We start from the raw sequence: 26,625 nt of genomic DNA, 5'->3' as shown, positions 1-26,625 counted from the left end.
GAATATAAAACTTGGACAGAATAAATAAATCAAATAAAATTGAAGCAATAATTCCTGTCATAATAAGTAATTCTGGACAATACACGTTTCCATAGTAATGCAAATGGAAGATATGTGTGATCCAAAAATCGCAAGCTTTATCAGAGGGTCGTACACGTTTTGTTTTTAAGCTGGTTTTGTAAGTGACACATCATTTCCATAAACCCACAGAAGCGGGGCACATGCGCGCTGGATGGTGACCCCTCCTCCCGGCATAGACGATCTCTGTATCTGTAGTACGTGCGGTGAAGAAAAAGCTCTTCTCCCACTGGCTGTTATGACCTAACCAGCTCCCGGACGACACTCTTGCTTTCACCGCTGACCGCTGCGTCTGAAACAGTTTGTTTAGAGCGTTTTTTGGGCACTTTTACATTCAGCATAAGGTCGTTTATGGTTGCACTGCCAAGACTTTTCACTCGTAGCTGCTGGCCTCTGAGGCTAGCTGGCTAGCAGAGCAGTGACAGAGTGGAGCCAGCTGGTCGGACCGAGGCACAGAAACGTTAGCAAACAAGCTAATTAGCCAGAAAGACTCAGCCTGGATTATTGTCTTTAATCAAAGAGATAGAGAGAGAGAGAGAGAGAGCAAGTCTGCTCGGTCAGTCACTGCGGCAAAATGAAGATAACTGTGGATTTCGAGGAGTGTTTGAAGGACTCCCCACGTTTCAGGTGAGTGCTGACAGCCTGGCTTTTGTCCCCCTTTAGTTATTCATTTATCACAGGGAAGAAGTATCCAGCTAGCTGCTTTAAGCTAATCAGCAGTAACTAGCTAGCTGTTTGCTGCCTGCTACTTTTCTATTTTTGTCTGTAAGAAAGCTGGGGCCAGTCGGGAGGCTGCCTGATGGGGTTAGGAAACCAAACATAAACTCACTGACCAGTGTGGTGAGCGCATATGTGCATTATCAGGCTGTACCAGCGCCCTTTTTTCTGTGTATAAATTATGTAAACATGGAAATATATTAAATATGAATGCGGGAAGTACCCTTCACTGGCCATTGTTTAACATTTCAAGCATACAGGACTGTTGGACAATTAACGCCCTGATGCAGATCCAGTGGCTCTGTCAAATTCCCCAACTCCCCAATACATTTTATTGTGTTATATACCTCAAACTGCACTATATTACATATCTGGAATGATTTACTCTTGCTGGTGATCTATTGGCAGGACAGGGAACTACTTGTCTCCCACCAGCCACAGTAGACGGTTCATCCAAAAAATTGCAAAGCAGTCTACAAAGTCACTACAAAGTGTGTCACCTACCGGTATTCATTTAGTTGACGGGAGCACCTCTCAGGACTGCAGCTAACGGTTTTCATGTCAATTAGTCTGTTAGCTATTCTCTCAATCAATCAATTAATTGTTTGAGCTATAAAATGGTAAATAATGGCCATTGTAATTTCAAAGCACAAGTTGACATGTTTGTATTGTCCAATAGGGCTGCAACCAATGGTTGTTTTTTTATTATTGATTGATTTGTCAATTAATGTTTTGATTTAATGTAAAAAATGGTTTTAAAAAAAGAAAATGCTCATCACATCTTTGTTTTAATTTCTCAAAAGTCCGAAATACTCAGTTTACCATGAGATATGGCAACAAAAAGCAGGAAATTCTTTTTTCACATTGTTCCACTGTTTTTGCTTCAAAAAATAAATGACATGATTAATTTATCATCAGAAATGTTACAGATCACTTTTCAGTCAATCGACTAATTGATTCATTGACCAATTATTTCAACTCCTTTGTCCAACCAACAGTCCACCAAAACCTTTACCACCATAACATTTTTTTGTCTTTTTAAATGTGAAAAACATTCATGTTGGAGAAGTTGAAATCAATGAACTAAGGGTATAAATGCTTCTACCATCAGTTGATTATAAAAATAGTTGCTAAGTGTTTAGCTTAGCTTAGAACCTCTGAGTAATGGCTGGATCCACTCCAAAGTGTAAATGAGCTCTTCAGCAGTTTTGTCAGGTGGTGGGTGTTCATGTGATGTATTCCTGGCAGCCATGTCACTTCTGACATCATCTCTCACAACCTCTTTTTTTTCCCAGTCCGTCCAGCCCTTAAAGTTGTGTAAAATGAGATGTTTGCTCTCAACTTCCTCCTCACTCAATTTGCGTTTTCCAGAGATTTGATAAAGCGCCTCCCTCCTTCCTCCCTCAGCCCACGCTCCCTCTGCTGCTGCTGCTGTAACATCCTCTCTCACAAAAACGAGGAACAGATGTTAGAAAGTTGTTTTCAGAAGAATGGAGCATGTTTTTTTAAAAATCAGAGCATTTCCTTTAGGAGCACATTCAGGACTTTGAATAAAGGAAAACTTTCCAGTCAGCTGTGTTACTTGAAGATGGCTGGTTCAGTACTGTGGTGATAAACATCCATGTCTGTTACCAAGAAGGCCGGGGTATAAGGACATTATTGTTATAGAATGTATAAAAGTAAATTTAGCTGAACAATATAATTGGTCTATTATGTCCTTGTTGTTGCTGCAACTGACGTTTATTTTCATTATCATATTCATCATTGGGTCTTCTAAGTTTCTGTCTTTCCTCCTTTCCATCATCACCGTCATCATACATACACTGACTTTTGATTGATTGTAGATAACGGAGAGCCCTGGGTCATTGCAGAAACTTTGAAGTTGTCTGTGTCAGTAACAAACAAAGAGGAAACTACTTCAGCTGGACCTCAGACAGAGGTTGTGGTGAACAAGCATTGTTGTACTGCAACTGAAACCTTTAACCACTGACTTTCAGGCCGCAAATGAAACCATTTTCCCATAGACTTCAAAAGATATCTCTTCCAGGTTGAAAGTCGGTCATTTATGTATGGGGTGTCATTTCTGATTATTGATAAATAAAGAGTAAATGACCAACAGCCAGCTCTAAAGACTTTATTGAATTCGGGAGACTTCTAAACGTCAACACCAGCACTGTCGGCTGGATGACTTAGTCAGATAATTCATTTCTGCAACAATATTGCAGAAATGTCATAACACCCAGCATTACTCACACAGGTGTTTTCACTTATTTTACCTAATTAGACCTCTTCTGGGGACTCTGGCACATCATTCTTGTTGGTTTAGAAAGCTTGTTGACCTCACATAATTTAAATTTCCCCTAGGTGATAAATAAAATAAAGTATCTATCTATCTATCGATCTATAACATAGTTCCACCCATCCAACCAGAATAGAAGGTCAAATTAGTTTGAATGAATGAAAACTGTGTAAAAAGCATATGTGCAGCCACAAACATGAAATGTGCTTGTCAGATTATTGTTATTATAACAACTTTGGCCTTTATTACTGAAGTCCCTTTTCCTCTCCTTTCTGTTCTTAATGTCTACCTATCTCACCCATCAACTATTTTCTGCCTGTTGTATGAACTGAAAATTAATGAGAGACATAAATACTGCTAGCACCCTTATAGCACAAAATGTACAATTTGGAAAAGCAACCACAATACTGGTGTGTGATATTTTTGTCAGTGTTTTGCTCAGTCCTGTAGTTTTATGGACATCAAGCATTAGACCTGTGCACCATCTGAATATCAATATTATGAGCACTCTCCGATCTCTGTTTAATCACTTTAGTCTGACTAGAAGCCACTTCCCATGATCCTCTGCTGCTAGGTGTCACAATTAAGCACAAAGCCCCATCTCTATCTATTATTATTATTAGTGACCTTTGCTCTTTGGGAGGGTCATCTGTCAATGTTTCCTGGCTTTTAAGTCTGCTGTGGGTTCATCCTGAAGGGTTGGGAATGATCTGAGCTTTTCACAGCACAGTTTTCCACTTCGACCACCATCGCTTTACTGTCATTTTTCCAACCCCCACTCATTATGTTTAGCCAGAGAGGAAGACAGAGCGGGAAAGACAGAGAGAATGGATGAAAACATAGAATATACACCAGCATGGAGCAGCTCTCACTCGCTCAACATCTGTTTCCATTTTGGTGTTTGCTTTCAACTCTGTGCCAGAGAATATGGAGCCCCCAAATGTGGACAGGGTTGTTTTCAAGTGGTAATTTGGCACACCCCACATTTTTTATTTATTTTTTGCTCTCATCCTCATTTTAGTTGGGAAGCTGTCTTTGGTCATAAACCATGCTTTCAGCCTGGAGGAGCGATGCACTAGTGCAAAAATTATGTATTTTTGGCAGTAAACCCTACTAGCCTAGTTTTCCACTTGAGAGTAGACATTAGACTCAGCCTCGAGAGCTTTTCTGGCTTCTCTTCAACTATGAAAGTTGAAAATTCCCTTCAGAGGACTGTGGCTTTTCTCCCCACATGTATTTAAGAACAAATGTTGCTACATATTTTATATGTCTTTCTATCCTGCAAGGTCCCAATGGAGGCTAATATCTGCAGTATATTTTTCATATTAAATTAGCAATGTCATGGTTGTATTGGTAGTTTAAGAGCAATAATAAAGACCGTTTGAGATTTGTTTGACCTATTTTCTATCCAATTGCCCGAAAGTTTGAACATCTGCGGAGCTAAGATGCGATGATATCCGGTTTTAAATAGGGCATGCAAGAAAGTGTAACATCAAGAGATTAAAAAAACAAAATGTCAAAAGAAATAGAGATATATTTTTATACCTATAATCAACATGAACTGCCCAGAATTGAGCTAATTTCTGTAATTAGCAGCAACAGTTATGTCTTAATTCTAATCTTAATCATTATTACATGATTGCTGGCCCCTGATTGGTTTTGCTGATTGTGAGCTTGGCTGAGCGCCATGATATGAAGTCATTCATCCAACAGCCCCTGCTGTAGTTTCCCCTGAGTCACTGACAGCAGCTGTAGCGCCAGCAGATCACTGACAGTCTCTGCTAATACACAGCCAAGGGCCTGATGAGCAGTGCTCATACTGCGATACACCCCGATTAGTTTCCCGTGGGAATCCTGCAGGCTTGTTAGCATGCTGGGGTTGTTGCAGTTTGATTTAATTGCACTGCAATCCATTTCCTTTTAATGGTTATTAAGAAAGGAAATGCACAGCTAATGAAATGTGAGGACTAACACTGCTCTGAAAATGTAGTTTATTGTTATGTTGAAGTTAGAGCTGAAACATGTCAGTTATAAGCAATTAGTTGACCGTCAGAAAATTAATCTTCAACTATTTTGATGATCTGTTAATCATTCAAGTTATTTTTCAAGCACATAACAGAAATTCTCAGATCTGTTTTTCAAATAGGAGGAATCTCTAGCAGTCAATCACAATCACTCCTCAGGTTTTTCTGCAGATACTGAAAAATACTCATTCATCAAAACCCCAGGCAGAATTTCCCAAAGCCTGCGTAAGTGTTTATCTTTAAGTAATGACCTCATCTTGTTGATGTTGTTGCAGCTCGTGCGTCTAATGGTGGGTTTTACCACAGCGGGACCCCCCCGCCCCCCATCACCACTGCTCCGCTCTCTAACAATTACAGGATCTACGTCACAGCACTGAGGCTCACCCCATTCTTCACATTTCCATCCTCAGTAACAGATTCACACTGTTCAGTTGTTTGTCTTGACCACCACCGTCATTTCAGTAACAGTGGAGTAAACCTTTTAAATTCCTAATGTCAGGCTTTAATGGCAGGCATTAGACAATAAACATCAAAACAACCACCATCTAAATATTAAGACACAGCAAAAGATCAGAAGGGAAGAATTAATGACAACACACAGCTGGACACGATACAAAATATAATTAGAGAACATCAAAGGAAAGTTGTAAGAGCAAAGCGATTTAACTGTCATATGTAAATTGGATTAGTTATAGTCATTTTGAATTTAGCCTGGTTTGGGTTAAGTTGGGAGTTTGAAGCTGTATTATGCGGGAAAATGTAAATACTGGATTGGAGTCGGTTCTGGGAGATGTTCAACATTAAATGACTGTTTTGGAGCGGGGCTAAAATCACTCTCATCACTAATCTGCCAAAATTTTCTTGATTATTTAATGAACAAGTTTGCCCATTAAAATTTTCTGAAGCCCAAAGTGATGACAACAGTCCATAACCCTAAGATATTTAGTTAAGCATCACGTAAAAGAAAGACAACAGCACTGTTAAGCATCATTACAACCCTGTAGGCATTCCTAATAGATAGCAGGTCAGATGTTGACAATGGAAACAGATTTTCAGTCAAACCAGCCAATCCACCAAGTGTAGAGCATCTGCATCAGAAAATATCTCCCAACGTGGAGGAAAGGGGAAAATATGTGAAGAGCAGGTGGTGTTTGAGTGTGAGCTTATGTCTTTGAAGTGCCAAGGTCTGTGCCACAGGCCCCACAGAAGACTCCATTGTGTCGGCAGCGCGAATGACAAACGTGCTCAACCACTGCAGAGTGCGCACAGCCTGCTGGCCTTCTGCCAACACCCACACAGAGGCAGTGAGGTTATACTTTTTGTTTTGGATTATGGTTGGTGAATCACTGCAAAAGAATAACGTTTCTCCGTTTTTATAGAAGATATTACTCTGTAGTCACGGTTCTGAGTAACAGACCTTTGACTGGTTCTGTTGTTTATGACGGGTAGATGTTGGCAGTGTTAGAATTTTAGTCACCCGCTACGAAAATACCACAATTTTATTTGGATGTTTACTCCAAGTAACTACAATAACACAAGTGCACAGATTTAAGGGGATACCCTGGCAACCGTGTAAGTGTTGGTGCCGTTTCTACCCGTCAAGCCAAAGCAAAACAAAAGAAAACAACAAAGTAAGGTGGTTTAAGCTGCTGTAGTGTGCTGAACTCGCGTACAAATGGCCCTCTAAAAGTTTTCTTTCGACTCTTGTTTGAACATGAAAAGTAATTTCAAGATGCTCTCTTGGAGAAATAGTGATAGGCAATTTTTACTATTTCGTGACATTTAAAATAATATCAGCACTTTATATTATTATGATAATTATATGAAAAATAATCAAAACATTAGGTGCAGTTCTAGTTTTTTACTGAATCTTGGTGAATGCAAATTGATTTTTTTGAGAAATGTACATTCAAATCAAATCTCCCCAAATGGAGTGAAATTAATCAACTAGCAGGTTTATGAATAATGGGAATACTGTGTCACTCCGTATATCTAGAACTGATTGGATGGCTCATTAAGATATCCCGAGATCAGTAAATTTTAGAGTTGAAAATTTCAGTGGGAAGTTAGTGTAGTCTAGCTTGTGGCTGTTGACCGAGTGCTCGCTTACAGGTATAAAAAAATAAGGTATACATGGTGGGAGTGTGATGTCATGACAATTTGATACATAAATATGAATTGCAAAGACCCTCTGTGGTAGAACCACAGACCCATATAATCCAAGCATTTAGCTTTTCTTCCAGACGTTCAGTACTGCGGACCTCTGTCTGTGGACCAGTGTCCTGTGCGTGATCTTGGTCAACTTAAAGAGAACTATGACCCAAACATTCCCTCACTGATGTGGTTTACAAGGCGGGTTTTTTTTCTGTTCTTCATGAGCTGTAGTCTGGTTCATACCACACGTCTCTCTTTATTTAGGACTAACTTCACCCTCACACCCAAACAGCACTCAAACCAGGATGTCTTAGTTCCCTAATTTATATGGTTTCATGTAGTGAAAAAGCTAGTAATCACATGTTGCTGTTTCCTTTTACTTCTCTGCTGGAATTTACTACCAGCTCAGCTTTGTCCCAGAGGGAGAGTCCTCTCTTTGCTGTAAAGGTTAACAAATGAGGTGGATGTAATTTATCTTTGCCGCTGAATGAGTAAAACCAAACACTGTGTAGTCACAGCAACTGTACTTGGAGCTGCTCACATGTACTTTACTTGCTTAACCTCCTAAGACCCGAGCTCTATTCTTTGCTATATAGGCTGATTGGGACCTGAGAAAAATGATGTCCACATATGAGGACATTAGTTTTAAATTTCGATTACTGAGTGGCAGTATAATATCCTCATATGTGGTCACCAGGCCCTTGTTGAGAAAAAGTTAGTATTGTGGGCTAGAGAACCCAAAATGTGAGGTCCACATATGTGGACACCAGGTCCTAGGAGGTTAATAGAGTTTTCTTTGACAGTTACTCTGTTAGGAGCTGGAACCTCAAAAAGCAAGATTCAGTGACACACATATGAGATTATAGCTGAAACAATTAATTGATTAAGTCAACAAAATAAGAATCAACATGTTTAATTTGCTGGTTTCATTAGTCCTTTATGATAAGAGATTGGGTATTTCTGAAAGTTGGACTGTTGGCTGGACAGAAGGAACAATTTGAAATAGGGCTGTAACTTAAAAATATTTTCATTATTGATTAATCTGCCAAATATTTTCTTGATGAATCATTTAGTTTGCAAAATATCCATGTCCACAACCCAATTTGTATACGACAAAGAAAAGCAGCAAATCACTCAATTGAAAAGCTGAAACAAGAATATTTAATATTTTAGTTTGAAAAATAACTGAAACAATCAATTGATTATCAAAATAGTTGCCAGTTAATTAATGATTACTAAGTTAACCAATATTTGCAGCACTAAATTAATGGGTTGATTTGTATGTTTATTACATCTTAATGCTCCCAGGATTCGTGGCTCCATTCCATGTTTCAAACCAAAGTGCAGTAATGATTCTGTTACAAAACGCCTGAATTGAAGGCGGGGCCAAAATGGCGTATTATGACTGCTGTTTGGTCTAATGGACAGAGGTTCAGTGCAATGAGATTGTCCAGAGATTACATCCTCTCCACATAAATCCATTTGCTTGTCTGCTTTGGCGGCAGCTGCTACTTCTTTTTAGTTTGTAGGAGCCACATATCAGATGTTTGGCAAAATACCTGCATCATCTAGGCTGTATGTTTATCCGTATCTAGTCTATTGTATCGCACCATGTCGGCTGTTCAGAGATGCAATCTCATGGACGTCATAGTCCAAGATAACATTGTATCATTATATTGAGAATCTGGAAGTGTCTGAGTGTTGTAGGAAAACAGGCCCCCTATTCACTCTGCTTTGTTTAGTGCAAGTAGAAGAAATTGGTTTTCTTAAAGTTTTGGAAACATGAGTCGGCTAAACCTCTTATTTTCTAGTTTTCAGTTGTCTGGGAGTGTTCAGATAATCTCGGTCCTCACTGTCAGAGAACATGAAAATGATTTCTCATGGCCATCAGCACACTGATTTCTTCACTCTGAAAATTTTCAGTGATATAATAATCAAGTCTTACTCTAGTTTTCTAAACTGCTGACCAAAAATTCATTTCAATGCAACACAGTTAAGCGCTGATTACTGTTGTATCAACTGTATCTTCACAGATTATGTAGGTGCTATATTTTGTGCTAAAATCTATCCAAGCATTTTGTTGCACCCATCTTACAGCTATTGAGAAACTGACAACAAAGCTCTGTTCTCTAGCTTTCACTCTTCATTATCATCTTTTGAGAACTTTGGATTAAGAGATTTAAACGTTGTTTGTGTAAACCATGTGATTTCCTTTTATATGAGCTCCATTGTGCAATGACTAAAGGACCTTGTAGTGTAAATACTGAAGCAAGAGCAAACAAAGAGTTTGACCTGCAGAATCCCAACAAGCTCACTTAGTAGTTGAACTTTTTAATCAAGAATGAAGATAAATAGAGAGCAGATAGGCCACATATTATGAATAGAATCAAACCATGTATGAACAACCTTATGTGACATTGCCATGGCTGTAGTCCTGAGTAACTCAGGGGGTAGAGTGTGGGCCCAAAGTGCACAGGCTTAAGGGCTTTATTTCCACAAGTGCCACTGCTTCCAGAAACACATGCACATATGGGAGTTCAGTTAACAGCGTTCACATAATAAGGGTTGCTATCCTTATTCTTTCAAATTCTAGGTGATTCATGATCTAACAACTTTCGCTGAAGTGTTTACATGTCAAAATAGATTAAAAGAAATATAAGAATTGTGACACCAGATGGGAAGTATGTATAGAACTATGAATTCTGTGTAATGTCACAACCCTGCCAAAATCCTTGGGCCCCATTTGGGAACCATCCATAAAACCAGCTGGGTACAGGCCAGTTATGGAAAGAGTGTGGCTTCAGCAGCAGTATATCAGTTGAATCACTAGATTGAGTACTGCCGGTGTTTCTCTGTAGTTCCCTCTAATTGTCTTCTGATTGCAATGTATTTTTGTCCTGTATGAGTGCCATGTTTTCATCACCTCATTTCTTCCTGTGAAAAAGTGCGCGTGTGTGTGTTAAGTCTGTTTCTCTCATTCTCCCCCTCTTTCTTCTTCTGCTCATTATCTAGACTCAGGCAGGCTGGACATGCTCCAAGGTCAGAGCTGTGAGGCGATGGCCCAGATTTTCATTTTGCCAGGGCCCCTCCTTTTCTTATCCTCTGTCAGCACTTTCACAAGTTCACTCTGCAGACTCAAATTTCGAGAATAGAAGGAAGTAGTCATGTTATTGTGGTTGCTTGAACAGCGTGAGAGTGACTGGCTGACTGAAAGGATTGAGTTAGGTTTCCGAGGCTTCTACACCGTTATCTTTCCAGGGAAAGATGTCTGAATGTGCCTGACCTTTTCCCAGCCACCCCGTGTTTTATTCACTCATTTAAGCACATTCATATCTGAGAGCTGCAACCACAGCAGGTGTTCTGCTATTTGCCCCAGAGCAGCTACATTGAAGCAGGTTGGGTCAGGTGCTTTTATCAAGGACAGGGTGACAGGTGTTTTTGATTGAAAGAAAAATACCTCCAAATTACCAAATGTCATTGAAATCAAGTGGGCATGCCTCATAGTTTTTTTTATTATCAGTTAAAGTGTGTTCCTTGTTTTAAGATCCTACAGATTTGCTTACAGTATGTATTTCAAATAATAAGATGATTATTCATAGAAGAATTAGCATTCCCCATGCTTCAATTGCTCAATCAGAGAGCTTTTCTTTAGATGGGTTCTGTGCATATATGATATCAGTGTAATTACCTTTACCCCTTATGTTTTTTTTCTCATGATCACACCCAAATCTTCAAGGGAAGAGTAATCGAGCACATGCTGCTACATGAAGGCTTCAGCCCTTCCTCCTGGTTGCTGGTAATGTTTGTCAGCTAGTGATTTTGGTTTGTACTCACAACTCTTGTAGTCACTGTGTACCACCAAAATGCCCGGTGTATAAATATAGAAAAATACAAGAACAGAAATCCAAATGCTCTTGAAGCCAGACACTAGAGCCTTTCAGCAGAGCAGTCATCATAGAAATGGACTTTGCCTGTAGCAACTGACAAAGGCAAACAGGGCTTGAAAAATACTCTTTAGCTTTTGACCAGGGTTAATGTCTGTGTGAGAGAACCAAGCTCTTAATTGCTTTTGACCCCGTTTCTGCCCTCCTCGTCTACTTAAGGCTTTAGTTCATTCTGCTTTGTTTGGGTTGCTTACAAAATCTCATAAAAACGAACAGTACAAGGGCTCAGCTGTTCCAATGTTGCAAGCCTTCATCTTAGACCGGGAATTTTTGAATTATAAAATACAGAACATAAACCAAATCAATTAAGTTGATGTCAGTTCATTAAAGTTTAGGTTGGTATGTATTAGCAGAAGCTCACAAAATTAGTCAAGTTTCTTTTGCTATACAATACATCCTTCAGGCAGGTTTGACACTAAGAGGCTGGCACTTAACATATTTGGCTGAATTAGGCCCATGTTAGTTTCTGCACGCTCAACAGTGTGGTTTTGGCATCCACATAATTCAACTTGCTGATTTATGGAGTTGATGTCCGTGCATGCTTTTGTAATCCATTAGACTTAGTTGCAACACCAGGTTATATCCTCCTTCTGGTAGTATAACCTGCAACTAACCATGGTGAGAATTAACTAGCCAGCTAGTTTTGAGTTCAGGTTCAGCTGTGGAGCACTTTGGTGACGTAGTCATGGGCTTGAGAAGGGCATATTCTTCGCAGCCTTCTGTTGCTTGAGATTGCAGAGTGCAGTTCCTAAGCCTAGAGGACCTATAGTACCTTTTACTCAATTAAATTGCTTGTTTTGTGTTGCAGGAGAGAATTTAAAGGCTTAAAGGTTGCATTTAGGTCAGCGTTGTATCTTGCTGATGAAGCACAACTGTAAAATCTTATGTAACTAGGACAAATGCAATGAACGTGTAGATTTTACAGTAGAAGCAAGCTGCCCCCATTCACAAGGAACGTGTTCATAAACACACAGAATTATTTAGGTATGTTTACCGTAGGTGGAGTAAGAACAGAACAGAGATCAAATTTTATGACTAAGTGTTCAGCCTTGTACATTTTGTTAAAGGAATGTGAGTGACCTCAAAATATTATTTCTGTTAAAATTATAAAATAATTGTTGAATCGTCTCAATTTAAATTTCTATTTAATTGAGAGGGACATAAGTCTTTAGTTAGAACATCTAGCTATGGTCTATAAATCTGTGCAGTTTATCTTATATATGCGGTAAAAGATTTCTCTACATGTTTATGTGAATTCCTCATCCCAACATCCCTTATTGTAAACACACGACTAACTCAATCAGCCTCTTGTTTTTCCCTGACAGTGACCAGATGTTGGCAGCTGTCAGTGTGATACCATACGGAAGAACAAACAGCTGGAGGGGGTTTGGGGACTGCCATCCACTGCTACTGCGGGGTGTCTTTCTTAATCCCTTTGCTTTATGCTGACACATGACGCACTATGTCACACTCACAGTGCTGCTGTAGCTTGTCAGTTTTCCCTTGAATGGAAAAAATGACATGTATGTTCAAGCTTTAGTTTAACAAGCCTAATATACTGATAATTAGTTTTACCCAAAACAAATGGGAAGGGATAGAGAGTAGATCTACCCCTCTTCCAGTGCTCCTATTGTGTAAACTTTTCCCAGATTATTAGTGCTGAACTGTTTTAAATGTGGAACAAAAACATCTGAAAGTCGCAAATGAGCTGAATGACATAAGCACTACTTTTTCTCTGCTCTTGTATCATCAGTCATTTTTTATAATGTGCAAGTCCAACAAACATTTTCTTTCCTGGCTTCGTTGTCCATTATTAATCTCCACATGGTGCCTGTTGCTGCGGTTAACGATGCTTTTCACAAATAGGACATGACCAGTGGGGCTCAACAATTAATCGAAAATGTATCAAAATCTCAGTATGGCAAAGTGCAATAACCACATCACAGGATCTGCAATTTTTTGATAACGGTAAAATGTGTCACAACATACCATTAAATATGAAGCATTGTGTTGCTACTGAGATGCCCTGGCCTGCAGATCAGTTTCTCCACAATAAAGGGAACATGTTTGTTTGTTACAGACAGCAGCAAAAATCACATCATCATTTTTATATTCAGTAAAAATGGAAGTGATAATGAAATTCAAAATGCAAAAGCTTTTTTTTTTGCATATCGTTCAACCCTAATGATCAGTCCTAACACTGCGCTGCATCAGCTCAGACTTTATTGGCTCATTCCTGTGTCCAGTGGGAGTGTAGAACACAAGGTGTTGTGGTGGTTAAGTGCATAGGCGAGTTTTATCTTTTCTGCTCATACGTCTTTGTACAGTGCAAAATGAAGAAATGACTCCATATAACATTAGTGGTGGTGCATTTGTCTTTGCTCCCTCTTAAGTTTACAGTATTTTCATCAGCCACTTATCTACCTTTCCTAGATTGGAAAGGTAGGCTACAATAACATGTTAAACGGTCTAATTTATCACATAGATGAGTAGAGATTAGTTTACCAAGCCTGTGCCTCTTCCTCCTCGGTAGTGGCACTGTGAAGCTCGATGATCCTGTGGAGAACCGAGCTGTGCTTTGTCACATTTTTAAGGGCACAGTGCCAGACCTGACTCCAGCCCTGTGGCATTACCCAAAATGGCAGCTCTCAGTTTGGCTGCCTCTAATGGAGTGTGTGTTGCGTGGGCTTGTGTCAGTACTTCACAAGTACATATTAACATGTATTACAGTTGTAGTTTTCAGAGGCTATAATTGTACAATATGGGCATGTTGGTGAAGCTGAATTGTTATGTTTAACTTTAAGTACCTCCTGTATTTAAAAATGGTAAAGATGTTCATAAAAGATGCTATACGCAGGCAAATATCTTTCTCATTATCATGGAGCGTGATCAAAAATATCTTGTTTGACTAGAATAGCTTCTTGCAAAGTTCAGGAAAGAGCTAAAAAAAAAAAATGGGTTCGTCCTTGGCCCATGCCCCGTCCCTCCACCAAATTTGATGCAAACCGGTTCAGCAATTTTTCTGTATTCCTGCTGACAAACAAACAAACCGAGATAATCAAGTAATAATCAAGATTAATGTCAGTAATAATTGTGCTACTCTTATGATATGCAGTATATGCATGTGCTGTTTATTGCTTCCCTTGAAGGTCAGAATTGAGGAAGTGTGATATAGAAAAAGCAGATGTATTTAGTTTTATTTAAAACATTCTTATCTGATTAGTCTGTATGTGGTGGACATGGGACCGCGGGCGAATGGAAAAATGGTAATAATGTAGCATGTATGGTAAATCATATTGGCACAGAGTACGTTCTTTACATAATGATTCCCCTGCAGTGTGTCTTTTATCCCTGTAGCATATGAAGGCCTCTCAGTGTCAGAGAGGTTGATAGTATTGAGTCATGGTTACACTTGATTTCATTTGGGTTTTTTTCTGTCCCCACAGAGCCACCATAGAGGAAGTGGAGGGGGATGTGTGTGAGTTGGAATCCAAGCTCGACAAAGTGAGTACCACCCTTGAAAAACATCGGTTAATTGTTCATTTGTTCTACTGTGTGAACTGGCAGCTACAAAGGCTATCCTGTGAGTGGAAAGTTGCCGGTTTGTCCACGGCTTTGTCCCTATTATATCCCCCAGCAGATTGCCTTTGAATAAGACTTGAATATAGACAGTGTGCATCTGGCTCACACTTTGATGAAATAGGTGGGTGTGTCTGTGTTTAAAAATATATGAAAAAACAACCGGTACACTGTAGTATGTGGTGTAATTGGACAATTTACCTCTGTAATCCCTAAAAACCATGACTCACTACAGTGTTTCACATGTACCAGTGATTATGAAATTGGAGCAGATCACATATCTATCCGTTGCCAACACAGTGGGAAATGAGTATAAACTGCCAGCCAAAAGCAGGTTTACCCGTGTCTGTTTAATTGACACTATGAGCATTTTTTTCTAGAAAGCCTGTCATCATTTTTAACAATTTGTTGATCAAAATCATAAATATAGTGACTGTTGTAATCTGTTCTGATCATGACCACATGTTATGTGTTTTTTGCTCAAAACTATAATGGAAAAACAAGTTTGGACAGATTCTCCTACTCTGTTTATCACTGTTTTCTGTATCTTAGTGTGATTTGCTGAATATGAGCACTAGAGTGTGTTTTTGGCTTCTTTTTGTTATGCTTGACGTAACGCTAACTTTCACACGGGAACCCCTGTTTTTTATTGCCAATAGATGTTTGCCTTTTGGGGTTATTTCCTGTAGCTGGTTGATATTACATTCCCACTCGTAGCGCACTGCATCACAGATCAACTCACTCACCCTGCTCAAATCAACTAGATCAAAGTAATACACCAACCAAAGAATCTAGTGATAATCAATAATAGTAGTACTCTGCTGTGTTGGCAAACAAAGTCCTCCTAACAATGGATCCCCGCATTGCTGAGAGTAAGTTCACTAGCTGAGTATGAGGCCTTGGGATCTGAGTTCATACTTACAGTCTTACAGAGTCCCACCCTCTGGAGAAGAAGGATCTGCTGCAGAGAGGGTGTGTTTGTGTGATACAGTATATGTGTTGATGGGTGGAGTCCAGAGACAAAACCGGAGTTCAACTTTCTTTCTTTGAGCTTCCTACCTTCCACTTATGTTCACACAAAGCCATGTTGAATCAAAAGTAAACACACGTTTAACTGTGCCATTGTAAACTCTGCTTTTAAAAAGACTCTTTTCCTAAAATGGTGTGTAAACGTACTGGGGACTGTAACAATGGCTGGCTGGTGTGTTATGGCTGAAGATATTCTTACAGGTCAGATGTGATTGAACTGTGGTTCAGTTTTTTTTTTTTAATAAAAGCATCCCTTGCCCAGTATACATGGTTACTTTTATTTAGATTTTCTGAACCACATTTTATTGCGAAATTATCTACTAATCAAACAAGTAAAATGACAGAAATATCAACAACCTTATGTTTAAATATTAATCTATAAATAAAGTATTGATCCTGTCAAAGCCAAAAAATGTATAAAAATTGTGTTGCCGCATATTATACTAACAAGCAAATGAATGTGGTGTACCAACAGCAGTATGTGTGTGATGACAAATGTGGCAGGAGCAAAAAAAAAAATCTGTTATGCAAATGAAATCGCAAATTATGATGGTGTGTGCGGGTGTTGTGTGTTGAAAGGGTATTCAATAAAGAGTCACCATCCATCTTGTCTTGTAAGACCTGCTCATTTATAATAATTGTTTACATTACAGACAAGTACCTGAAGGGTCACTTAAAGTTACTTTTTACCTTTTAAACCTTTGCTACTAAGACATTTACATGTTTTGATGATGAAACACATTTTTTGAAACATAAAAAATTACTATTATATAAACAGTATTATTTAGATTATTACTCATTGTTTGAGTTTAATTACCTTTCTGATTCAAATAGATTTACTTGAGTTTTGCTGCAAAACACCCAATGTCATATGTTTCAACAAACTTTCCTGAAGGAGAAACAAGCACTTTGTGTTTTTTTTGTTTTTATTTATTGAGTGCTGATCACTTACTTATCAGTTCAGGAGATTGCTTAGAATGAGCATGTGTAGTTGAGTTATTTAGCTGCTTCGGCTGCAGAGGCAGATTGAGGTTGTGTCATCTCCTGTGTGGGAGTGGATGGAGCACGGCCAGAGTTTGTTGTGAGTTTACGTAACCTGGAATTATCTTTGGCCCCAATGAGTCAGAAGGGAAAGAAGTGCCTGTTGTTAATTACCAAGAAACTGGCTTAGCTTGTTGTTTTTCAGTGTTATTCTTATACACTGCAGATCCACCAACGACTATGAGTCCAGCACACTTAAAATATTTTTTAATAAGAATGAATATCCTGAAGAAATTAGCCAGCACTGTTACAAGTTTCTCTTCATTCAAGTGTTCATCTACACTTCTGTTTATAACTGCATTCCTGCATTTCTCTCATTTTCCCCCTTTAAGTATTTCCCTCTTTCTCTTTCTTTCTAGTTGGTGAAATTGTGTATTGGGATGATTGATGCTGGAAAAGCCTACAATGCAGCCAATAAGCAGTTTGTTAACGGGATCCGGGAGCTAGCCCAGCAGTCCACCAGAGATGAAGTCATCGAGGTAAATAGAAAAACATTCTGGCTTGATCTCAAACATTGAGAGTCACCAACGTTAACACTATTGCAGTGTGGGTTTTCTTATTTTTTTATGTGTGTGATGAAGGGTCTCTTGAAATTTTATAAAGTAATGAAATATTGAATATAATTTTAAGTTATTAAACAATAGTGAAATAAAAAAACATTTTAAAAACGAGTTTGAATCGGTATAGTGTAACATCATAACTTGCTTCTTCCTTGTTCCCATTTGTGAAGAGGCCTGTGCTTCCTCTCTGTTAACATGCACTACCTTGTTTTCTCTCTTGAGTAATGTGTTTTCATCCTTGATGACATTACCAGATTAAATCTAGATTTACAAAAAATGAGGCTTCCTAAAATCCTGTACTGTCCACTGGGTTTTGCCGAGGTCAGATGTTTTGTTTTCTCACATGAATTTTGCATGGCAAGTCAAGCACTTCCTCTCTGGTCTTTGTGTACTTAGTTCACTGCCTCTCCCTAGGGTTAGAACTTCAGCCACTACATGTATTTGGAGAGAGTGACTTAGCCAAAAGAATTCTTTCCCAAGTACTAGTGTGTCTCCAAAAAGACCTTGGTTTGTGCATAGACATACCTGTCTGACAGAAGAGTTTGTGTCTGTGGTGTAGCATTTGGCAGAAATTTGCATTTCATCCCATTCATTATTTGTGCAGCCTTGGTACAGGCCTACTTTTTATTGTTTGCCCTGTGCAGTTATTTCTGTTTTATTGTTATATTCTTATCCGTCATGGGTTCATGAGTTTATCCTTCATGGCTGCCCTTCTTTTCTCTCCACAGTCTAGTCTCACAAAGTTTGCTGAGAGCCTTCAGGAGATGATCAACTATCACACGGTATGTTATCACTGCCATGTGAAACCGGATGTATCATTACTCTTTTTTTCCCTTTGACAGCCGGGCGATGACAACACTCAGCTGGGCTGACAGTCTGGGACAGCTCTTTAGCTGTCAGTTTTATTTACTGCTGGGAAGGACAGAAGTAGACCACTACAAGGAGAAAATTGGTCTTTGAATGGAGGGCCACTGGTTTGAGGAAGGGAAGCAGAAAGTGTCCAAGAACCACTTTACAAAGGATTAGCATACATTTAACCTTCAGCTGCTTTCATGGGTGAAATAGGGTTTTACTTAAAATGTGTCTGTCTGCACATCATTCATTGCAATCCATAAAAAGAAAGCCCTTTGGGTCAGATGCAAAAAACCCCCCCAAAAATAAAAAAGAATTTCTTTAACCACGACTTTAATGTCAACATAGCTTTGGGATTGTTTTACTCACTTACAAAAGTTACTTCGCCTAGCATGTAAAGTCAATGGTATAGAGATAGTTTCCTGTCTCATAAAATCTATTCCCTGCCTCCAATTTTCTCAATGTTTATCTGTTGAACTAAATCATGCGTTCCCAAAGTAAACATGGTCATGGTTAAGTTTTTATGATGTGGTTGTCATCCTCGAGACAGCTGAAATACAAGAAGAAAGCATTCTAGGCTTCAGTCAGAGAAATATAGGTATTCTGTTGGCCTACAGGTTTTATTGTGTGGTCTTCCAATGCATGTAATTTCCAGCCACAAGACCTTGGACAATGAACTAACATGACACCTTATCCCTTGTTCTATCCTCTCGTCTCCTAACAAACTCTCAGAGGAGCCCAGTAGGGCAGATCTGATTATGTGACTGTCCTTTCCCAGAATCCCCTTGTTAGTCTCCTCAGTCAGTCTCTGGTAGGAATGACACTGACATTTCAAAATGGAGACACAACTTTCGTTTGTTTGTCCTCTCATTAAGACACCCTTGAGCACAGAGGAGGCACAGGGTGAGCTGGAGGCTCTTGCTCCACACTGAAAGTTCTTCTCTTCATCTCCCTTGTCATGTCTTGTTTTTATTAGCTCTGCATAACATGTTCAGAGTGAGTTTCCAGCCAGCGTCACACTGTCTGTGACATGTTTGTTGGAATAAACAGTTAAAGCTGGGGGTACTGCAACGGGGAGTTGAACCTTTGTGTTCTTTGAGGTTGTTTATGTGAACGTAACTCTTGCTCGACCCAGATATAATTTGTTTCAACTTTAAAAACTTGGTTGTTAACAATTAACAGTCAACCAGTGATTTAAGAGGCTTTATTCAAGCAAGATATGCAGTAAGTAATAACATTCATGAAGCCATGGTGCCATTAAAGTGTCCCCAAATGCACCACACAAGATACCTATTAATGGCACATTTACCTTAGATAGAATTAATTGTTATTAATTACACCCATACTTTACCTGCTGTGACATGTAAAAAAAGACCTGTTCTGTACATCACTAATCATTGCTATTAATGCTTTAGTGCTTCAAGAAAAAATTGTTTAGAGACACTTTTATTTAGGTGCATCTCTTTTATTAATTGATTAGTAGATTGACAGAAGATTAATCAACTACTATTTTGATAATCGATTAAGTTATTTTTTTGAAGGATATGTAAAATATTATAGTTATAGCTTCATAAATTGGAACATTTGTTTTACTTTATAGTAAACTGAATACCTTTTGGGGTTTGGACTTTGGAAATACAATAAAGCAATATGATGAAAAATGTCCCCTTGGACTCAATTTTCTGATGTCTCATGTCTTATAGACCAAGTTATTGATTACAGAGAGGTTGGTTGAATTTGGGTTCTATAGACGGTCTTAGGTTGTACCTTTCAACCAGACTGTAAAGTTGCCAGGTTAAAGCGTAGTTGTTGAGAATTTATTGTACTGTATGTCCTCTTAACTATTATCCTAAAGGAGCTGCACAGTGGGCAGTCTATACTGAGTCTTTCTTCACAAAGTCCTCCTATCAGCTTGCTCGACTAGTTCCCTAAAAGCCTCCAAGCGCCACAGTGCTTTCGACTGTGACTCAAGAACAGAAACTGTGGTCACGTCAGCTGACTGTCAGATTGACAGGTTTTTGCCACTCAGCGTTCTTTCAGCACATGACCCACTCAAATACAGTGCTCAATCTGTTTGCCACTGGTAGCCTCTCCCAGCCTCACTGCTCTTATTGTCTTGTCTGGCCATGAAATCGCACTGAAGCCTTATTTAGACAGGAGCATTTGTCGGGCCATTTGCTTGGGAGCTAATTTTTAAGGAAGAATGCAGGTTAATGAGAGTATGGCTCACAACCAAGAGTAAACGAATCACGTCATTTCTTGTGTTTATGTCTTTATGAGGGGAGTTTACAAAGTCAGCTTGTTTGCGTAAATTTAGCTGCTTAATTGCAGCCTGTGATGTTAACAAAAACCTAAACAGGGTTGTTGAATGCTGACTCGCTAGAGATTGTGTGGTCTGGAAAGTGAACACATGTATCAGTATTTTGTTGCTTTCTTAGAGAAGTGCCTTAAGATGTTTAATGCTTGAATTATTCAAATAACTGGAGAAAAGCTTTATCTCAAAACAGAAGGGGGTATTTACACTTTTCTGTCTTTCTCTGCAGATATTATTCGATCAGGCCCAGAGATCAATCAAGACCCAGCTTCAAACATTTGTCAAAGAGTGAGTATTAATTGAATAAGATGATAAAGCTGTTTATTCTTCTTAGAACCCAGAGCTTTTGAAGAATGACGAATGAAAAATTTGTGTCATCTGTGAGAACAGCAGCACATGTAACATTTAGGGATTTAACTCATGCCTTTAGATCAACTTAAGATGAAGAACACTGGACACATTTGAGGTGGACATGACATAACATACCTGCACTTAAATCCATGTTAGCTGAATTATGAAACAGCTGTGGAACAGAGAAAGCCCTCTCCTGAAATTATGAATGTGAAGAAAAAGCTTGAGTAGTAGGATGTCTCATCTGATGTGGAGGGGATCTGCTCCTGGCATGTAATTATATCACATAAAGGCAATCACATAATATATAATAAAGAAAATAATATGAATATGTGTGATGATATTTTCAGATCTACTGTAGACCTCATTTCACCTTCTAAAACAGCACTGAGTTCCAGACTGCTTGTATAAGAGCAGGAAGCAGCGGAGGCTTCTGGTTTATTTCATTATAAGGATTAGCAGTTTTTGCCCATGGCACAGCGTGGCTAGACACCCACATCAGCAGCATCCATACTTCCCTCACAATTATTCACTACCTTGCAGCACTCAGCTGTGACTTAATCACACTTAGGCAAAACACAGCAAAGAATTAATGTGGAACACGTTATAGCTTGAGGACTCATATTTTGTCCTCAAAATTACACACAGCAGCTCTGCATTCACAAAAGCAGAGTCAAGTAGTTTCATCAAATAAGTTTGTTTGTTTTAACCTTCTTGGATTTCCACCTCACCCGAGATTTGTGAGATCACCTTTGATCTTGGTTGTGTTGCTTCACATCCAGAGATAACTTAGCTCCGTTTAACATTTGACCTTTCCCCTTTACAAGATGGTGGAAAACAAAAGGAAGTGTCCTATTTGACATTGGTCGTAGCTTGTGAAAACTTATAAAAGTTTATCCCTAAACTATGTACAAATTCCATTGTACCACATTTTTGGCATTATTCTAGAGTAGTTCCACCCAACTCAGCCAACAGGATTAGCAGAAGTAGTACTGAAAGAAACTGTTACTCAACAAACTTCATTTATTAAAACCTTTATTCTCACGTCCTACTGAATAATTAAATATCTTGAATACTGTTAACTGATTTTCCTTAAACAGTCCCGATTTACATTCCCACACAATTAAAAATGTTATTGTATAATACTAATACAGCTCTTTTATTCTTTGCCAGTGACCTACGTAAGTTCAAAGAAGCCAAGAAGCAATTTGATAAAGTGAGCGAGGAGAAGGAAGCAGCACTGATCAAGAATGCCCAGGCACCCCGCAACAAGCAGCACGAGGTGGAGGAGGCCACCAACATCCTCACTGCCACACGCAAGTGCTTCCGACACATCGTCCTCGACTACGTCTTACAGGTAGGGCAAGACTCAGTAATGATTGAAAAGGCAGACATGATCTGTTTGGTTTGAACTAATGTTACCGCAAGAGCCTTGTTTGTGAGCTTGCCTGCTAGAGCTGGCAGTTTGGGACAGCAGACTTTGAATTATCACTCTCCTCGCGCTTGCTCATTTTACTTTTTGGATGTGTGTGTTTTTTTCTTCCCTTGTTTTTGCCCTACAGATGTCAGCTACATAATTTTATTGCTGTGGCCTAATAGGTTGTTTAAATTGTAGGGGACAGGCTGTTGCACAGAATCAGTGCCCTTGCTACAAATTTCAAGTAGCAGTTGAAAGTTACTCTTTCCTTATAGGAAAGTGGCGTCCATGCTCTTCTGCAGTACATGCAGTCATTATGGCATTCCTTTAATGTGGTGCCTCATTTTAGTCCACACCTTCCTTAAATATATATATATATACCTTCCACCTTATAGAAGGTAGAAGTGGTTTTTGATCTTTGCTGACATGCAGCTTTTAACATAGAGGCTTTAAAAAACCTGAGCTACACTCCGTCATGTTCGATATTTCTCTCTGCACTCCAGCCAACATGGATTTGGATATGGAACTTAATATGCTGAGTCAGGTTAAACATGCTGATGTGGCACAGACAAGAATGAACCACAGCTGTGTTTGATTCTGTTATTTTCAAAGTGAAAAGGCCCACGCTCATCCACTTGTCATGTTCCACCTCACCACGTCAGGGTGGATTTAGCTCAAAAACACGGCAGCAGTAGCTTCAACGAGACACAGGCAGCATCTGATTTAGAAGTAAAAGTAGGTAGAAGTGGTTTTCGATTTTTGCTTGAAAAAGTAACAATTACATGATGGTACTTGGTAACATACTACATCTTTATACACTTGTGTGGATAGATTGGTGAACAGACACATTAATACTTTATATAAATGGATTTATAACTAAAGCTTTTAAGAAGTTATTCATCATTTTCACATAAGAATTCATATTTTTAGGTGAGGTCATTGGAGAAAGAGCAGCAGAGGAAGAAAGCAAGAGGAGGAAGTACATAAGAGAATAAATGAGAAGTTTTTTTATTCACTATAAAAAAAGCCAGGATTTACCATTTCACTAATGTGATACTGTAACATATTTGCTTGCAAAATAGTTGCCTTTTTAGAGGTTGAACAATCTGTGCAGGGAGAAATGACTTTCAGGTGAAAAGTCAAATATGTCCAAATAGCATATGTCCTTTTGCACAATATGTTTTTCCTTCTTGTACTTCAACCATTTTTCTGTCAAAGCTGCACAAATGTCAGATGACTGTACCCTGACGTTTCGCTGTGAAAAGCGCTCATGTATCATTAAATACATCAGCTGAGCCCTTGGTCACTCCTCTTGGCCACAGTAGTGGTTTTCTTATCTTATAAGGCAGCTGCCAACCCTGTTATTGAATCTCCCTCCAAAGAACAGACAATGCTGTTCGCTCCAAAATTAGATGGTGAAAAAAAACCAAAAGCGGGTTTCAAAATAGGCCTGGCTGTGTGCTCCAGTATCCCACTACATAATCATTGTCTCATAAAAATGAAGCCTAATTAGTTGAGTATTTATCTTGCCTGTTTATGCTTGTAGGAAATCTATAAGCCTAGCAGCTAGCACAACTGATTCAAATGGGTCTCCTTTTAAGTTTCACATTTGGATTGTGCTGTCAGCACTTTTAAAATGCAGCTAGCCTCTGCAGCTGTGCTTGCAGGAAATATTTGAGACCGATTTTAGCTTCTTTTTCTTTTTTTTCTTTTTAGATTGTTTTTGTGGCATTTTTGCTTAATTATACAGTGCACAGCTAAGAGTGACATGCAAGATGGTAGAGGGAGAGGAAAATATATGAGAGGGGTTTCAAGCCAGACTTGCATTCATGACTTCTTAAGATTGGAGCATCTCCCTTTTACCCTGCTGTGCCATGTAGAGCTCATAGAATGCTCATTTTTGAAATTTTCGGTGACTATTATCAAACAAGAAAAAATAGATGCAAAATGTAATGAGATGAAGAAATAATTCAGCCATTTGACTTCACCCTTACCCCTGACTTACAAAAAGTGCCTAAAATAGAAACACACATAGCACTGAAAAGCAGAAGCACACTTGATAAATGGGTGTTGTTAATCTACAAAACTTAACAAACCCGAAAACTCTAGAATAATTTAAACCTAAATTTTGCCCAAATGTTGTGTCTTCACAGTCCTACAAGTATGGAATTACTTCAAATTAACAACCACCTACCAACCAAATGCTTATAAATTTTGCCTGCAGCTGTTGTGTTTGTTGACACTGTATTGCACTTTGCAAGTTAAACAGTCATCGTTTAGAGGTGCTGCTCCAGTCGAAACTACTAATTGACTGTAATCAAGGGAAGGAGGCGGCTTGTAAAAGTTGTGATGCATCAGCCACTATGGTTAGGAGATGGAAAAGTAAGCTTCCTTTCCCTGAGTGGGAGTTACAGCTGTATATAAACACAACTGTGGTTAGTGTTGCTAGGGAAAAGGGCCTTACAACCTACAGCTAAAAAAATTATCGCTGGCCACAACAAGGACCAATAGACCAATGTTAATCCATAAAATAATCCCTAAGAAGCTTTTCATAGTAGCCATACGCATCCACCACGGCCCAGTCAGTGAGTCTGCTACTGTTATTAGTTCCTGTCTGTCAGAAATGAAGTTAGGCATATCTTATCACTACTCTGCAACATTAACCTAAGATAACCTCCCAGGACAGATGAGCAGCACCATGGTAATAAGCTCTGGAGGAGAAGAAGAGTGTGTCTCACACACACACACACACACACACACACACACACACACGCACACACGCACACACACACAAACAGGCAGAGAGGGGGAGGCAGTGAATGCAGCAGGAGATTGTAGATGATAGGTGAGAAGGGCTACAGCAGCATCTGTGGGTTAAACATGAGACGTATGGCTCCCCCTGGTGCCAGATTTAAGGAGTACTGTCCCGCACTGCCTGTGGTGATGGTCTCATTCAATTTCAGTACAACTCATTTCAAGCTTGTCTGCTTTCTTTCATTTGCTTTTTTCTTAAGATGTTCCTTTTTTTGTTTCATCTCTCAGTGTCTCACCTCATTCCCCCTTTTCTTCTCTTCACTTTCCCTCCATGCATTTGTCTCTCATATGTGATATTGTCACTGGGGATTTTATTTTTTTCTGTAAATCTGTGCTTTATATTATTTTCTTATCAACATGCAGAATATGATCCAGCAGCATCAAAGAAACCTCTTCCCCTGTTCTCACTGTTTGTGTTTTTGTTCATTGCAGATCAATGTGCTACAATCCAAGAGAAGATCAGAAATTCTGAAATCGGTACGTGTACTTCTTTAATACATTAAACGATCTGTGCATCCTTCCTTTTGGCTCTTTGAGTAATTGCTGTCTTCTCTACAGATGCTGTCTTTCATGTATGCCCACTTGACGTTCTTTCACCAAGGATATGACCTCTTCAGTGAACTACAACCTCTTATGAAACAGCTTGGAGGACAGGTACGGGCTACAGCATAAATACATGCACACACATTTTAATGAGTGATGATGTAAAGGTTACAGTTTTCTTCTTTGTTATTCCTTAGTCAACACAAATCACTCATGACATAATGTGATTGTGTTATGATATTATGTTATAACATTATCTTCAAATATGGTAAAAGTGATTTAGTTACATTATTGTTGTTGTATTACAAGATATTGTCAAGATATTATAAAAAATTGTCAGCTGGGAAAGTAATTCAGATGGCTGTAAATTCATGTGTCACTTCCTTCTTTTAATTTTAATACTTCTTGTAAAGATATACACTACACTGGTCCTGGACAGGATTTACATTGTTGTCAGAACATACAGTATAAACTCATGCAACATAAGTAAACATGAAGCTATTTTTAGTGGAGCAGCAGAATAACTGTTAGCTAAGTTTACATACCAGTGCACTGTCATAGGCGAACACTTATTATTATGTAGGCAAGGACAATATTGTTTCATTACTTAAACACTTCTGTGTGAGTGTGTACTGCTTTCTTTTCATCAACTGATGTTTCAGTTCTGTGTGTGTCTGTGTGCAACCTCTGATAAACAGAGCCTTCCCTCTGAGCCAGAGGATGGGCCGAATGTGACTTTAAGATGATTATCAGACAAGGAGCTGCTGTTACAGTGAGAGGGAATGAGGAAGAGAGCAGCCCAAAAGGCTGGAAAAGGTTTTTCCTACTGTCAGACTCACAGGTTTGACAGTCAGCTGAGCGAACACAGCAAAGAAACCCGAGAGTGATACTGAAGGTTGTGGAATATAA

At 39.0% G+C, this 26,625-nt stretch overlaps 1 protein-coding gene across 2 annotated transcripts in view; it reads left to right on the top strand.

Moving 5' to 3' along the window:
- The first annotated feature begins 285 nt into the window (after window positions 1-285).
- Window positions 286-26,625, top strand: part of LOC111650053 (arf-GAP with coiled-coil, ANK repeat and PH domain-containing protein 2) — a 51,471-nt gene continuing 25,131 nt past the window's right edge. The window contains exons 1-8 of one of the 2 annotated variants that reach the window (XM_087172200.1): window positions 286-705; window positions 14,663-14,720; window positions 17,225-17,344; window positions 18,154-18,207; window positions 20,821-20,879; window positions 22,116-22,299; window positions 25,606-25,650; window positions 25,732-25,827. In XM_087172200.1, the coding sequence (XP_087028326.1) occupies window positions 653-705; window positions 14,663-14,720; window positions 17,225-17,344; window positions 18,154-18,207; window positions 20,821-20,879; window positions 22,116-22,299; window positions 25,606-25,650; window positions 25,732-25,827 (669 nt within the window). In that variant the 5' untranslated portion in view covers window positions 286-652. The remainder of the gene's footprint in view (window positions 706-14,662; window positions 14,721-17,224; window positions 17,345-18,153; window positions 18,208-20,820; window positions 20,880-22,115; window positions 22,300-25,605; window positions 25,651-25,731; window positions 25,828-26,625) is intronic. The other variant, XM_023399834.2, reaches the window with a different exon arrangement.

Source organism: Seriola lalandi, unplaced genomic scaffold (assembly GCF_002814215.2).
Source record: "Seriola lalandi dorsalis isolate HSWRI2012SDOR001 ecotype SW California unplaced genomic scaffold, Sedor1 jcf7180002052122, whole genome shotgun sequence".
Classification (NCBI taxonomy): Eukaryota; Metazoa; Chordata; class Actinopteri; order Carangiformes; family Carangidae; genus Seriola; species Seriola lalandi.
This window is presented reverse-complemented; position numbering and strand designations above follow the sequence as displayed.